We start from the raw sequence: 15,594 nt of genomic DNA, 5'->3' as shown, positions 1-15,594 counted from the left end.
TGGGCTTCAATTAATACATCACACTTGACCATGCCTGTGTGTAGCAGAACCACAGAACACCATGCTGTTAGGTTATGGCATAAAAAGGCTGGCTTTGTTGCCGGATGTGGGAAAAACATCCAATAGACTCTAAAAAAAGCACAGGAAGGAAACTGGGGGTGGGGTGGCAGCGAGTAGCAATGGGGGTGTGGTGCTGGAGAGTGGGAGTGAGAAAGGAATGTTCTCTTCACTCTCTTTCTCCTTGTTATCATGCATACGCACACATAATAACCCCACTTTCTCACTAACAGCTATGAAAAGAATGCAGAATCACAGATTTTCTCTGTAAGCAGAAAGGAAAGAGAATGAGTCTTTACTTGCTCAATGATCATTTGCCATCACTTTAAGAGAACAAGTCAGCCCAAATAAATTTAAAAGGGTCTTATTACAGGAACCATACCCTCTGACTGTGTACTTAAAGCGCATAAGCGCGCGTCTTGTTTGCTGCATACAGTAATAATCACTGTTTGAAGATACTCTGGAAAAATGATGGAGATACACTGAATGATTAATTGAATAACGCTCAGTGGCAGGCAGCACTTGACCTAACACATTTCTCCCCTCCTTGTGTCAGATATGGTCTGATACGGCATGAGTTTGTTTTTAAGGGTCATTTCACTTGCATGCATTTAATCAGAAATGTTTTAGGGGAAACCATCCTTAGTTTAAAGGCCAACCAGTGGACTACACATATGATTTGGTTTTGCCCTCACTTTGTTACATGTTATGATATTCTAAAAGGTCACACGTCTTTTATAAAGATATTGTAGCCTGCCTTATTCAGAATTATTCCACCCTCTTAAAACCATGTAGTTATAGGATTCACATCCTTAATTGCTTTAAGACTCATTCTCATCTTTTGGAGGCAACATTCACCACCTGGCTTTACCAGATGGATTAAACATACTTTGTAGTTTTTTTAAAGAGGGGAGAAAATGGGATAAAAACTTAAGGGAGCAAAAACAACAATTTAGAAGCCTTTTCTATAATACCATGAGAGTGTGTAGAGACCTTTCAGGGAGACAAAGAAGGTGAAAATGAAAGGTTATACAGAGATGGAACGAATTCCCTCCCTCAGCTCCCCCTCTCCTTTCTTTTAAGTTTAAAAGACACTGCAATGCACTCCATTACAGACTACAAAGCCTTATTGACAACAACGCAAATACAGTGTACAAATTTCAAAAAGACAGTACTGACTGCTATTGCGTAGTATGGGTTTCAGTTGTTTATGGTTACACAATGTATGCATCTAATACTTAACACACAGTATGTAATTTTTGCTGCAAGGGGTCTCTTGTTCAAAGCGCTGAAAACAAAAGACGCAGTCTGATGATGAAGTGATGTAGTATGGGATCATGAGTTGTTGAATTCACTGCTGAACAACCACCATTGCTGATGAAAACCTGCCCCGAGTCAAGCCAGGACGACGTAAGATTTTAAAGTTTGATTCATATCACTTTAACCACTTCCTTCCTCACTCTGTGACTTTCTCCCTGAAGTTACAGCGAGAAGTGTTCAACTGAAACGATTGTTACCTTGGAAAAAAAATTGCAGTTTTACATTACTGGAAATATCTGAGACAATGACACACCACAACTTAGCAAACTATAAAATGGTCAAATAAAATGATTGTAGAAATGCAACATATCTTTAAAGTTCTGGGCCACAGTCTCCTGCAGCTGCCATAAATATTAGGCAAATTACCCAACATGGCAAGAAAAGTACTACCTGCTGCACCATTTCAGTGTGAGACTCCACTGTTTTTGCTCATTACTCTTCCTGTAATCCTTTCATGGCGGGAAAACAGACTTCTCTTAGTTGTGCAAAGAGAACAAAGTTTACATTGAAAAACGTTATGTTTGTTTCATTCTACTTCAGAATCAGCTGGTTCTGGAGTTGAATTTGATCATTTCGCCCTACCAGACTTTAGTGATACACCTTCCAATGAGGCAATGATACGACACGTGATTGCTCAACAACCAGTGGAAGTTTGCCTCATTTGAATCAGACAAACTCAAGTTGTTGGTCAATCAAAATACTGCACTGTTACTGCTATGGGCAGAGACTTCGTTCCATCATGCAAAACAGTTTAGTTTGAATTCATGTCTGCAAAAGAGCACCGTGTCTAATTGGAGCCACGGTATATTTGAAATCCAAATCATTAGAATCAAAACCGAATGATCAGATCAGTAAGTAGACAGCTTTCCAATATATCCCATAAAGACCAGAGATCCTCCCCCAGTTTCACCTTCCGTGTGTGCAGTAGATGCAACAGCAGTGTCTGTGTGCCTCTGGGCAAGGTGGAGAGAGAGCAGGCGCCGGAGCATAGCTCAGCACCGTGACACCTCACCACAGCAGAGCACTAACACAAACATTCCAGTTGCCACTTCTCAGCCTTATTGGCAGAGCTGAGGCAAGAAACAAGACCATCTATGTTCCTCCTCTAGACCCGTATCTAATGCTCAGGACTGGCTGGTCTAGCAGTCTGAAACATTTGAAACAGTATTTGACAGTTGTGGTAGTTTGTGGATATAGCCAGCGATACCCATATTTTGTAAGCAGATAATAATCGTGTTATTGTGACTGATACCGAGTTACTTTAAAGTCTGACCAGGTTCATGTCGTCAAATGATTCAGTAGTTCTCTGAGATTTCTACACTTAGACTCCATTTCATGACAACTTATTATAACAGCATGGTTAAAATATCATTCTGCTCCTCTGGGAAAAAATTACAAGCCAAAACAGTTGACCGGATGACCTACCACTTCATTTGACTTTATTATCAGCTTTATATCATGAAACCAACAGTGAACAGACCCCTAATGTTGTTAATATTGGCAATCCCTGATTGCATAGCAAAACTGATGAGTAACGCAGTTCAAAGCTGAGTTGTGATGGATGTTTTACTTTTTGCCTCTGTTTTCTCCTGCAGATAAGTTGGCTAACCTCAGAGTTCATTTAAACCTGTCCTGCCATCTGAACTCTTGCCAAGTTTGACTCCTTTTTATGTCGTCACATTCATGTTTTTTAGCAATTATTTTGATGAGAACAACATTATCAAAAGAAATGATGGAAGCAGCAGTGAAAACTATGAAAATAAGATCCACTATGTAATAAACAGAAAAAAATCTTTTAAAGTCAGCACTGAAACCCAAACTAATCACATGCTTTAAATGGGCCTGCAGCTCCATGGTGGGTAATGCAGCACTGCTATCCATGACAAGATGAAATGAAGATAAAATCCTGCCAGAGTGCTCTGTAATGATTTAGCTAGTCAGCTATCTAAAGAGAAAAATGACAATCTCTAAATCTCTGTCAAACCAAGGACACTGCTAGGATCTCTTGTTTAATGTAGGTCTCACGCCAACATTGGCATTTGGTTTGTCGTTTAACTCTGAATACTCATGTTATGTGTGTTTTGCCATTTGTCACACACTGTCACTCCTGAAACAGGTATGTCTATTGAGCACTGTCCTTCAACAGAAAAGCAAAGGAGGTTTCAAGCACTGGAGACAAAAACTGTGATAATGTATGTAATGAATTTGGTCTTAGTTCCTGACATTCCTTTCTTTAACAATGTCAACAACATCAGTTCAGACGTGAAAACACTATGTCAACTATGTTTGTGACTTTCACATTTCACATGTTTTACATGTACTACAAAATTCCCCCCTATGGACGACTGTAGCAAAGAACAAAACATTATTGCGATGCAAATGGAGTTGAACTATGACTTAGACCCCAGAGCACGGGAGCGGGAGGGAGGGAAGAGAAGAAAAAGTGAATGCTTGTGCCTCTTTTCAGCACTCTGCAACTCTGGAGCCTGGGAACTTCAGCAGCTTGGCCGGGCTCTGAGAAATATCCTGAGCTGTAATGTAAACATGTCTGAACTCTGATCTAGCATGGCCCTCCCCTCCCAGTTTAACCCGACATTCTGTGTAAGGGGTTTGCCAGTGACATCAGGAGCCCACTTTCTCATTTCCTGAGCGGGGTAATGACCCTGAGGAGAATAGGCTTTCTGAAGTCCTGCAAATAAAGCTGAACCCAATTGTTCCTCAGCAGAGGAGCAAGATGGCTGATTGGGGCTTTGAAATGTTTTGTCCAATAAATATATCTTGTTGTGAACCTATGAAGCCATGTAAGACTGTAGTAAAGACTTTCAGCAAGATGAAGACTGTCATTATGGTAACATAGTAAAACTAAAGGTGACAGCCACATCCAGTTCTCTGGTGATAATCAGACCTGTTTACAGCAGCAGCTGTGACCAATCCAGGAAACTCTGACATATCAGGTGGCTGATTGTCAGATAAGTGTGAGAACAGTTATAGATAAGCTCCTGTTTATCCAAGCATCACCCACCTGTCAGCTTTACAAGGAAAACATGGCTGTTAAGGTGAATATGAGCACTAAAAATCAACAAAAACAATCAATATTAAGTGAAGCCATCTATTTTCTAGGTATTGTTGAAACAAGGCCAAACTACCACTTCTGTTTTATCTTGCGTGCAATTTGTCCCCTAAATTCACCTTCCATGCACTGCACATAAAATGCACCTGAACATGCTTGTTCCCACAGGGTTCCAGTTACAGCACTGTGTAGCAAAGCACTTGTGGAAAGACACTCCAAGGCACTAACCTCGAATCCCCCCTCCCCACCTCCACCCCCCCACCCCCCTTTTTCCTCACACACAATCCTTCCCTCTCTTCAATTAAGTCAAGCAGGAAAAACCTGACAAACCTCAAAGAGCTCTCTCAGCAGAAGAAATCGCATCAGGCATGAACGGATACCTCTACAAGGCCCCTCTGACTATACAGCTGTACATAAACATGGTCCTTCCTTGCTAAGTGATTGCCCCAAGCTTCACATATATTTTTATGTCTAAATTCCAGATGAGGAAAAGCCATGAAAAAACATCTTTTCTCAGTCAAAGGGCTTTAATAACTACAATGGCGCACTAACGCATTAGTCATCTTAAAATTCTCCGTTGATTTCAGTGGCACAAATGATTTTTTTTTCTATCTTGAGGTCCACATAAGGCTTGAAATTCAAACAAAGTGCTGGCAACAACTGGAAACATGCTGAAAGCACAAATCAACAACAAAGGGATACAGTGGGGACCCTCTAATCCAAACCTCTTGGGAAAGGAGGTATTTCAACCCAGAGAAATGTTCACTTGGATGAACACTGAACAGTGGGGTAATTCATATTCAAAACATGAAACAAGTATCCAGGCATATTCACAAGAGTCTGCTGCAAAGTATAAATCCCCTTTCACACATGCAGCATATCCCTGAAATGCTCAGGAATATTTCTTGCGTGGGGTCGTGGATTGATGTTCAGGAAAATGCTTACTGCCAAAGTCCTACCTCAAGACCCCGTAACATTTCGGGGAAAATGCCGGTACGGCTTTGTTGTGAACGAAGGCTAAGATTGCAGTGATAAGCACATAAAGGATTAAGTCCCACTATGCTGTATGAGTTCATGTGGAGCTAGCAAATCAATCACAAGACTCAGCTGATGACATATTGGATTCCACTGTCTCTACTTCTGTCCTGTTCAGCAGCCATTTATTGTTATTTTTGATATATCGAACAACATTATCTGTCTTTCAAACTTGTTGAATGTTAAACACATCTAAAACTCTGACCAAGCGATATTTTCTTGCAGACTATTCTGTTGATTGTTTTCAGTTAATATATTAATTGTTCAGAGGTAGAAAATGTCATACTTAAAAATGGCCTTCATTTACGCAGAGACTGTATTCAAAGTATAGTCTAAATCTAACAAGATAAATTACTTACAGGAACAGCAAAATTGCACACACATCATATTACACAAATGTGTGATGATAAGCAATGCCAATCACACACACACACGACCTTTAATTAACTACTACACTGAGTATAAATCAGCAGATCGGACACAGAAAAACAACACAACCTGCCCCACCGGGGAGGAGACGCTGCAAGGTTAACGCTGATCATGTATTTTCTACAGTGTTAACATCCCGCTTGAAGGTAAAGTTGTTACCTTGCAAACTCTGCCAGAGGCTGCAAACCCCAGCAACCAGATGTCGTTGGTGGAAAGGCTTTTAAAACCGGATGAACAGTTGTTACAGTCCAACTGCTAAATTTACCCTAAAGGCCAGGCTCATACCTCATACAGCAGTGAAGCAGACCTGGCTCACCTGGACTGTTGGAGGCCTGTGTTCCTCTGAGCATGTACACACTTATATTGTATCATCCCTTGAAGACTGAGGATCAGATTGGTCTACTACATGATTTCAGCAGCACTCTTCAAAGACAGACACAGCCTTTCCATAGGACGCTGAATAAAACATGAGACATGTGAGGCAGGGTAGGTTCTGTGTGTGTGTGTGTGTGTGTGTGTGTGTGTGTGTGTGTGTGTGTGTGTGTGTGTGTGTGAGAGAGAGAGAGAGAGAGAGAGATGGATGGGAAGGTGGTGAAGTGGGAGATGGGGGTTGAGGCTGGGTGGGAAGAGGAAAATAGGACGAGGGGGTTCTTAAGACACCACTACTAGAAATACTGTAAAACAGATGATCCCTGAATGACTTTGATTTGACAGACATCCTCACTGCCCTGCTGGGTGTCTGGAAATTTCTGTCATCCCTGATTCATATGTTCTTCTTTGCCTTCTTATTGTGTGTGTGCGTGTGTTTTCTATGTGTGCTATGTGTACTTGTTTAAAAAACTCTAAATTAGCCCAGAAAAAAAAAGAAAAAAAAAGAAAGTGTGCTCATTTCAGGAGGAGAAGGCAATGCAAATCTTGCCAGGTACAGAGATGTCCCAGATTCACAGAGCACTATTTCCAACACGCTGCTGCTGCTTCTGCATGACATCACATTTGCTGAGCCTTGTCTTTTTAAGGCAAATTGTACTGGAGCCACTTTAAAAAAAAAGAATCATCCAACCAAAACATTTTTACATGAATAATATCAAGTCTTATTAGTTACAAAAGCTAAGTTCCAAGATGTCTGACTGTAGTGTAGATTTTGTTCCAGCCCCGTGGTTATCTTCCTGAAGCAGATGTTTATGGCTAAAACCTTTTCTACCTCTAAATGTCTAGAGTTTCAATGAACAATTTCCAAAGCTGTGGTAAAAAAAAAAGAAGAACAGACAATGACCCTTAGCTTTTTTGTTGTTCTCAATCCTTAACTGATAAAACTTATGTTGAGCTCATGAAAGCTTTTACTGTACATGCTCCCAACTGTCTCATAGGTCTTTTCCCAGAAAGATCCACTGGTGCACAGGAAGTGATACATGTTGTCTGGCATTAACAACATTGTTTGGAGCAGGACAGTCAGCAACAGCTTCCAGGCAGACAAGGAAAAGAGAGCCATGAAGTCACAGTAAGTAACAGAACTACAACAACTGCTCAGAACTGACAATAATAAACAGACTCTCTTGGACAACCACTTAAAATTTCATTTGTAGCAGAACGAATGTTTTGCTGAAGATCATGACTTATGCCATCGTGACACCGAATAATATTGACAGCTGCAGTATATACAACTGCAAATACAGTCTCTATAATCACTTTAGCAAACATAGTCATTAACTCAACGGGATTGAAAAATAAAGCTCCTCTGGGAAATGTCAGTCATCAGTGAACTTTGTTCTATGCCACTTAAAAATCTGCTCTCTGGGTTGGCTACCAATAGAGAATCTTGCTGAATCTTGTCAACCGCTGTCCCTCGAGGACACAACAATCACGATCACAAAATGTAGCTAAGCAGTTTAAATGCACATACACCATGTTTACTCTGAAATAGAGACATTCATTTCATGCATGATTTAGCCAGTAGATGATACAGCAGCTATTAACTAAGTCAGAATCAACATACTGTCCAAGCAAATATCCTCAATAGGCTGCAATTTCCTGGAAACTGACAAGCCACAGCATTAGCCTTGTGTTGTGATATTAACCCACCACTTCCCCAGTCCTTAAAGACAAGCCGTGCTTACGCAGCTCTACTCGGTGCTAAAAATTTATGAACTACCCTCGGATATGACTGTGGAATGTCCAGAACGTAATGTTACATGGCCCTGACAATTATGACATAAGTCAGTAAATCTAGCTGATGTGTATCAGTGTTTCTCTGAGCAAAGTTTCATGACACTTCTGTTTATGGGGACGGAGGACGGAGAAGTCATAGTATTTACCATAGTATTTACCTTGGAAACATGTTACTGCATGAATGAATCTGGAAATACTTGCCATCAAATGACTCCTAACTTTATTCACAGTCTATACTTTACACCAGTGGGTGTCATTTTGCCAGATCAATGGAGGCCCATGAATGGGGGATAAGGCATTTATACCGAACCAAAGTCTACTCATATCTAAGTTTTTCTACTATCATTACATCCATCCATCCATCCATTTTCTATACCGCTTATCCGTCAGGGTCGCGGGGGAGCTGGAGCCTATCCCAGCTGACTACGGGCGTGACTACTATGGTCGCCAGTCAATCGCAGGGCCAACACACAAAGACAGACAACCACACACTCTCACACTCACACCTAGGGGCAATGTAGAGTAGCCAATTAACCTAACGTCCGGAGTACCCGGAGAAAACCCACGCAGGCACGGGGAGAACATGCAAACTCCACATAGAAGAGCCCAGGCCGGGATTCGAACCTGGAAGGCGTATGAAGCGACAGTGCTAACCACTGCACCACCGTGCCGCCCTACTATCATAACAAACAAAAGCATATCTGAAAACATAGCAAAAACAGACTGCTCTGACATTTATTACATTCAAAATGTTGGTGTTTTAGTTACAAAAACGAACATTTAAGTAATAGAGGACATTTTAAATACATCTTCCATACCAAAAAAGGACTATGCACAAGTAGAATTGGATTGATTGTAGCGTTTAAACCATGAACACTAATCCCAAATAGAAGGAGGAGATTACCAGATGGCTTTACCACTGTATATGGAGGCCTATCTTAATGTGTTTTAATCAGAGCACTATGAGATGGTCGACTCATCTCACAGCTCCAGTCTACACAATGAGACAAGCTTAATCACATCAGGCTTACAGTGTAGTCGTGCTGTCAATAAACAGCACCCGCAGTGATTTCACTCTTCACTAGGGGACTTAAAGTAATTCAGCATTCAGTCCAGCTGACAGCCAGCTATTCCTAAAAGAAAAACTTTGGTCTTCCCATGACTACCTGGAGGTGATCTGTGGGATGAACATGGATCCCTGCTGCATGCACAGGGCTGGGTAAAGCTGTGGGCTTCACTGTGGGTGGCCCCCATAGACCTGGGCTAATTGTTTCACATCACAGCCGAGCCAGATCAGACCACCGGCAGCTCTGATTCAGGCAGTTTAACAGCCAAACAGGGTATGCCAGGAAACACTTACAGTGCACACCCCAGCCCACACTCACATTCTGCACACACTACCCTTCATCCATCATACATGGCCACAAGAGAGCACAATGAATTTCTCTTTCTCCATGCTATCTGAGTAAGCTGTCAATCCACTGCTAAGCCGGTAGCTGTAGTTACCTCAATGACAATGAACTAATATATGCATCAAACAAAAAAAACAGAAAACTTTTTGTTGGGGAAACATTAATTGTTTGACTTCCACAGCAGGACGATGAAGCTGTTAGCTGGCTGAACACTGGCCGAAAAGTGCAGTGTTTAAAGGGAGGTGATGCATTTTTAAAATACAATTCATTAATTCATGGTATATCAAAAATTGTCATTCCACACATTAGAAAGACAATGAGCAAAGTCTGCAAAAGTAAGCATAACGCAGGATTTTGTGAAGTTTTTTTCTGCTTTCCTGTCCAACTGACCCTTTTGTGGGGGTTCTGAAGTCCAACTTGGGAACATCTGATTTGTTATCAAACTCTAAACTGCAAGCAACAGCAGTTCCAAATTTGAACCTTTTGCTCAAGCTTCAGCAATTGGGTCAAAGTAAGACAAATCTTAAAAGTAGTTTGTGTGTGTTATTGGGCAACTCACAGGAGAAAGTGACAAGAAGCATAAGAGAGAGGGAGAAGGTTGACATTAAGACATTAAGTTCTAACCCGCTTTTGACAAGTGACTTTGCTTTTTCACATCAAGGACCCCCTAAACTGACACAAATTAGACAGTGGGCCCCATTTTGTCCCAAGCTCCCCCATCTGATAAGAATTTTGCTTTTTTTTTTTTTTACAAAAAGTGCATGACCATGACGTGACCAAAATAGTCATGCATTCTGTTACTGTCTTGCATATGGTTAGAATTATAATGAATAAAATATCTCTCTTTTTGCTGAGGACCTTATGGAACCCCTTGAAGGACCCCTGGGGGTCCCTGGAACCCACTTTGAGAACCACTGTTTTAGTCCACTACATGACCAGGTTGCCTCACGCTCTGGCTTTTAAAAAGAGCTGCTGCTGTGTGGTGGATACAAAGAGCCACGAGTAGGCAAACACAACAGGCAAATACATCAGCATACAGATCACTTTCTCCATGAGCGCATGCCGCTCTAGGCCTGTAGTTCCCTGATCTGTCACTAGAACAAGATTGGGAAATAACAAAATCCTCCCGGTGCACACGGGACTGTTAATCACCAGGCATCCATCGCCTACTGCTTTTTCAAGGCCTGTTTGACTTAAAGTAAACATGTGCAGGAAATGTATTCAGTGGCTCTAAACATTTATATGGGGGCCTTGTGCTTCAAACAGTTTCATGGCCAGCACATCTTTCAAGAAGGTGCTTAGTGAACCATTTGTTAAAAGCATGATAATAGGGCATGACAATGCATGGCATGCTACGTGCAGCGAGGCTGCGTCGCTGTTTGTCAAGGCTTTAGTCTGTGTACTCACTATCTGTATCACTGATAGACAATGTGAGATGGTTGCTGGATCCTAATCTGGTGAAACAATGTCTGTACATTGTAATACTAGTTTTTGTAAGCTCTACTCTGACCTATTTCTGTGCTGAATGCATTTACTGACAGGTATGAAGGGCAAGACTGAGAAAGTGGTGGTGAAAAAACAGTATCTAAAAAAATAAACATTGAAAAGCTTTTGGTAAGTTCATGCAAGCATTATGGGAAATCATTTTCTGAGTCATTGGATAAGCAAGCTCTCATCTCTTCTTCCCCATTTCTCCAATTCCATCTAAAAGAATATCCTTTGTTAATCTGGTCTCAATGAGCACTGTTGTTAAGTGCTGCTCTCTCTGCACTGCCAGCCCGTCATAATCCATTGTGTTGCTTGCCCCTCACTTGGTGTACATTTCCATCGCAAATTCCAATGTGAACAGTCAATAACATGCACAGATGTGGCCATTGAAAAGGCCTCGCTTTTTAATTCAGAAGAATGTAGTATGGTGAACTATGACTGCACCCCAGGAAATATTTGAAACACAAGCTGGATTCTCTTCATAGCCAGAAATTATTCAAGAAATACATATTTTTAAGATGTTGAATGCAAGTGTTATTCTACACTTTACCCAGTTTGAATATATTTAAGAAATCTCTGCAGCGTTAATACTGGATAGACACAGTATAAGTGCATTAAGAGGAGGATTTATGCAGTGGCTGCTGTTCTGCTTCATCCAATCATCATAAGTTGTGAAAAACATATTAACCTCAGGGTTGATAAAAACATGTGCACCAGGACTTCATTTCCTCCTCACCATTTTGCTGCACTCATCAGTTTTATGTAGAACACGCTACTCCGGAGTCAACATCAGTAAAAATAAAACAGTACATGATAATGATGTTCCCTGACCTCTTTCAGACAGTCAATATAATCCATGATGTTGTTGTGTCTTGCCTCTTGTCATGTTCCACAGCCATATCGCGCCTTGTATAAGCACCATAAATGATGGAGAATCTACTCTTCTTGGACATGCAAGTCTTGAGGAAGGCATAAGCTAATTGCAAGACATGTAACAGAGGCTATCCTGTGCCCAAATCCAGTGAATTAATGAGCTGACAGAACAATCATCTCTGCCCTTTTATGGCTTTACTGGAAAAAAAAAATATTACATTGTTTATTTTTCCATCCAGCATCTCAAGCAAATCTAGAGCAGGAACATCTGCAAACTTTCACCCTGTTGATATTATATTGAAATGCAGCTTGGAAAATAATTCACAGCCTAGATGCTGAACTCCCTCATGCCCAATGAAAGCAAACAATATAAATCTCACATCTCACTGGCTTTGCCCTTAACAGATGCCATACAGGAAGTCAGTCCTATCAGCACTAGCAGGCACACAGCCTGCCTTGCTGTGTTGCACAATTACAAGTAAGTTTCCTTGTGTTGTGTTCTTTGCAAGGCTTTGTTGTTGAGAGAGAACATGCAAACCATACAGTCCTTTCTCAATATCCTTCATTGTGCAGATATGCAAAATTTAGAAAACGAGCCTCGGAACTCCTCAAGATAGGGTCATACTGTCGTTACTAAATACAGGATCCCTCAGAAACAAACAGACAGGTAGCATCCTCTGGAGAATTTGTTAATTCTTGTGACACATAAAGGAAACTGAATTATCTGTACTGTAGAATGAGATTACATATTAAATGGGTTAAACAAGCCACAGAATGCATCTGCATCCCTCTATTTGGATCAACTGCACAGTAGAGATGGTTGCTGACATGGTTTGCAGTGAATGCAAAACATCCCCATGGCCTAATGACCCCAAAACCATTTCCTCTGAATGGATTGCTTTGCAAACAAGCTTTGTGATCCTGTATCATCCCATCTACTTCAAGGACCCCTTTAATCAGCAAAATCAGGAACCTAGAGTTTATTACTCTGGTTTTAAAACATTTCCTGGCGGCTGTGGTTGGAGGTTGGACAGGGATGAACTGTTTGTTCAGAAACATGGCTTAAAACATTATCACTGAAGTAGCCTAACTACAGTTCCCATGACCAGCACATCGACATATGCTCAAAGAGTACCTAATCTTTCATGGTCTGATTGTTGTTGTGCGGGAGGTTTGTGCTGAACTCAGCCTCCGTCATCGCCATGAGAGTCTGATCATAATCACCATCGTGTCATCGGTACCACAAGCTTCCCACAGTCAACATCACCCCCATCACCAAGAGCGGTCACCCGAAATACTCACCGCTATGCGCGTGGAAATCTTCTGCTCGCCCTCTGAGCCCTTCTGCTCTCCGTTGGCCCTGCTGTACTCTGGAGGTTGCTGGTTCGATCCCCGGTTGCCCTTTGTCTTTCGGTTCCCGGGCCCTTGGTGGACTATGTTGAGCAGATGAAGCGTATTCTCGTGTTCCCGGTCCGAGCTCTCGGCCTGACCCCTCTGGTAGCGGTTCTCACAGGTGGAGTGGTGCCTCCTGCACAGTTCAATCCGGGCGCGCAAGCGCTCCACTATGGCGTTGTGCAGCTGGGGCACCGCGGAGCCTCTGGAGGTTGCCACCACCGGCCCGTTGACGACTCCACCGGGCATAGTTCCTAAACCGACTCCCAACATGGGTACGAATACCCCTGCTGCAGACTGAGCAGGGGTCGCTTCTCCCATGCCCGCAAGTCCCCGACAAGTTTATCGAGACTGGGGTCCACTGAGCTTAAAATGGACCACAGTATGGACATGGAAGAGAGCAAGACGTGTGGACGCAGCTATGATCCCATGTGGAGAGAAAAAGACTGCACTGCACGCACAAAGTCACTTGAGAGGGACACTACTTAGCCTCTGATATCTGCTGAAAGATATGCTGCACAATGAGCTCGTCGACCTGATAGATGTTAGAGTGACATAAAAGATTTACCTATAAAGTAATATAAGGTCAGAGCAAAACTCATCCTATTTTTCACAGAGACGCTAAAAAGTCCCGGTGTTACAGAATTTTATCAGTGATTTCTTCCTCAGGACTGTCAGCTTCTAATTAAAAGTGAAATGATTTACAAACCTGAAAGATTCGTGGATTCACAGCTGGAATGAATCCGCTCTTGCTTAACGATTCGACCTCTGCTCACAGATAGCTAAATTACATTCAATATGAACCCCCTTGGATAATTCAAATCCATGGCACGCACAACTTCAGTTTCATCGACATCCCTGGCACGCTGTCAACTTATTTTATCTAAAACGCGCCACACTCAATCAAATAGTCAAAAATAGAGAGTAAGACTGCCAACTAAAATTCAAAGTGAGCGACTGGTCGCCACGACAGGAGAACCTACAAACACATAAATCCCACTAAACTTCAAGACTCACGGTATTTTTGTTTGGAAATTAGTCCTTTCTCTCAGTCTTTCTCTTTCTATCCGGATGAGAAGGCTCTGATAGCAAATTGCAAGTGAAAAAAAAAATAAATAAAAAATGAAATCACGCAGCCGAAGCGCAGGAAGCCGTTGCATAAACCGATTGAGATCTGTCTCACATAGTCCATTGACAATCGTTTGTCCGTGTTGTGCACCGAGGCAATAGCGGAACTACAATACACAGACCCTCATTGTATTAACATTCCTCTTTTGACATGATACACTCCCGTGGACGAAGCGGGGTCCACATGCACACTCTAGTGGAGTGAAGGGCGAACTGTCCTGCAGGGCTTGGACGGTGGCAGGAGCAGGAAGGATCTCGCCAGTGTTTGTTAAATTTGACTTTAATGGAATAACAACAATGCATTTGGCAGATGGAAGTAAGCTAGTCGATGGAGATAAGATATTCGTGGTTTTAAAGATCTCCTTTTGTTGGTGTATCTTAGGAACCTTCATGATAGGCCAATCACTGGTTGTATTTTTGTTTTTGATAAAAGGTGGTCTGATTTGCCACAAGGTCACAGCAGGTTACATTTGGTGCACAAGCTGTGGTTTCTGAATAAACAACAATATCACAATAATGAACTATAATAATACAAACTAGAGCTGTCACAGTATCAGAATTTCACTACGATTATTACAGACAGAAAGATTTGCGGTAAAACAATGTTAATTTGATATCTATAGACAATGTGGGAAAAAATGCTTTCATTCACTTTCATCTTTAACTTTAAGCAAATCAGTTACACTCAGAATACAAGTGTAGGGAGGTGGACGTAGATCTGTAACCATAACTGCACAAACGTTTGGAAAAAGAACAATTATACTCGATGAACAGTGAAAAAACAACCACATAAACTGATAAACAAAAGATCCACAAAGCTAACACCTGTGCTGGATTATTCACATGAAATTATTTTATCTGTAATATTAACATGAGTGTGATCAATACCAGCAGCTGCTGTTTTGTCCCACAAACTCAATTAGTTACAAAGAAAGTCTTATAAAACTTGAGATATAAAACATCAAATATACTGTGACAAATTTCTAAAGGCGTGTGCAGCCAAACTGTAAATCAAGAGCTTTTCCAGTTGGTTAAAATATTAAGTAATTAACCTAAATAAGATTTAAAACCGATATCAAATTTTATACTAAGAAATAAACAATAAGACTGTAAATATACACCTGAAACTGTACCTGAAATCAGCTTGTCAGTCTTATTAACACTTACCTTACAGACCAGCCATATAGGGGACTAATGCAAGTACACTACGGGTCAGCCAATGTG

The 15,594-nt window shown here is 41.5% G+C and overlaps 1 protein-coding gene across 1 annotated transcript in view; it reads right to left on the bottom strand.

Annotated features, from left to right (window-relative positions):
• The window catches only part of zmp:0000001236 (mastermind-like protein 2), a 35,378-nt gene extending 20,615 nt beyond the window's left edge, over positions 1-14,763 (bottom strand). Inside the window, exons 1-2 of the mRNA XM_046389722.1 lie at positions 13,952-14,763; positions 13,153-13,777 (exon numbers count right to left, since the gene is read on the bottom strand). Coding sequence (XP_046245678.1) covers positions 13,153-13,563 — 411 coding nt within the window. The 5' untranslated portion in view covers positions 13,564-13,777; positions 13,952-14,763. The remainder of the gene's footprint in view (positions 1-13,152; positions 13,778-13,951) is intronic.
• Between the last annotated feature and the right edge of the window lie 831 nt (positions 14,764-15,594).

This window comes from Scatophagus argus, chromosome 5, assembly GCF_020382885.2.
Source record: "Scatophagus argus isolate fScaArg1 chromosome 5, fScaArg1.pri, whole genome shotgun sequence".
Taxonomy (NCBI): domain Eukaryota; kingdom Metazoa; phylum Chordata; class Actinopteri; family Scatophagidae; genus Scatophagus; species Scatophagus argus.
The sequence above is the reverse complement of the archived record's forward strand: the minus strand, read 5'-3'. Positions and strand labels throughout refer to the sequence as shown.